The sequence below is a fragment of the Mandrillus leucophaeus genome, unplaced genomic scaffold (assembly GCF_000951045.1).
Source record: "Mandrillus leucophaeus isolate KB7577 unplaced genomic scaffold, Mleu.le_1.0 Scaffold192, whole genome shotgun sequence".
Lineage (NCBI taxonomy): Eukaryota > Metazoa > Chordata > Mammalia > Primates > Cercopithecidae > Mandrillus > Mandrillus leucophaeus.
In genome coordinates this window covers 4207062-4208215 of record NW_012101943.1, presented here as the reverse complement: position 1 = coordinate 4208215, position 1154 = coordinate 4207062, and the positions used below count along the sequence as shown (strand labels likewise).

The 1154-nt window shown below is 46.5% G+C and overlaps 1 protein-coding gene across 1 annotated transcript in view; it reads left to right on the top strand.

Moving 5' to 3' along the window:
* The first annotated feature begins 326 nt into the window (after window positions 1-326).
* RAB15 (RAB15, member RAS oncogene family) overlaps window positions 327-1154 on the top strand; it is a 30117-nt gene continuing 29289 nt past the window's right edge. Inside the window, exon 1 of the mRNA XM_011978331.1 lies at window positions 327-366. Coding sequence (XP_011833721.1) covers window positions 327-366 — 40 coding nt within the window. The remainder of the gene's footprint in view (window positions 367-1154) is intronic.

Below are 1154 nucleotides of genomic sequence, written 5' to 3'. Positions count from 1 at the left end.
CAGGCTGGAGTGCAATGGTGTGATCTCGGCTCACTGCAACCTCTGCCTTCCGGGTTCAAGCGATTCTCCTGTCTCATCCTCTTGAGTAGCTGGGATTATAGGCATGAGCCACCATGCCCAGCTAATTTTTGTATTTTTAGTAGAGACGGGGTTTCACCATGTTGGCTGGGCTGGTCTTGAACTCCTGACCTCATGATCCACCCGCCTTGGCCTCCCAAAGTGCTGGGATTATGGGCATGAGCCACCATGCCCGGCCAAATTCCTGTTGTTTAAGCCACCCAGTTTCTGGTACTTTGTTATGGCATCCCTAGAAAACTGATGTAGTCATGAAGGTGGTGGCCAGGACACTGAGGACAACCTCAAATGGTACTGTGGGTCATTTTGTGTCAACATCAATTACCATCAGAATTGTTTCCTGTGGTTCCCAGCCCCCAAATGCACATGTCTCTGATAATTTGCCTTCTCCCCTCTTTCCTTGTCATTTGAGTATATTTTCTCCATTCTCTATTTAGTCAGGGGAAAACAAAGAAAAAGCATGTGAATGGAGGACAGTACTGAGACCACGGTAGGGGGATGTGTCCTGTTTCTTTCAATCACGAGGATGCCAAAATGTTCCACTGAGTGACTGAGGTAAGGGGATGGAATTTAGGTATTTCATTTACAAAGACCTGGTTAAAGTGAACTTTGTGGTCTCCACTAGTCTATATGGTTCTTCTTTATTTTTAGACAAAATCTCGTTCTGTCACCTAGGCTGGAGTGCAGTGGCACAATCTCAGCTCACTACAACCTCTGCTTCCTGGGTTCAAGCGATTCTCCTGCCTCAGACTCCAGAGTAGCTGTGATTACAGGCGTGCACCACCACACCGGCTAATTTTTGTATTTTTAGTAGAGATGGGGTTTTGCCATGTTGGCCAGGCTGTTCTTGAACTCCTGACCTCAGGTAAGCCACCCACCTCGGCTTCCCAAAGTGCTAGGATTACTGGCATAAGCCACCGTGCCTGACCATCTATATGATTCTTTTGCTAACGTTGTCCCAAAATCTTAGTTCCTCCATCTCACAAAACATACACAGACATATAGACACAGAGAAATCTGTACGATGGATCAACAGACTAAACCCAGATGAGGGTAAGGATGGATATTTGAAGCTTGGG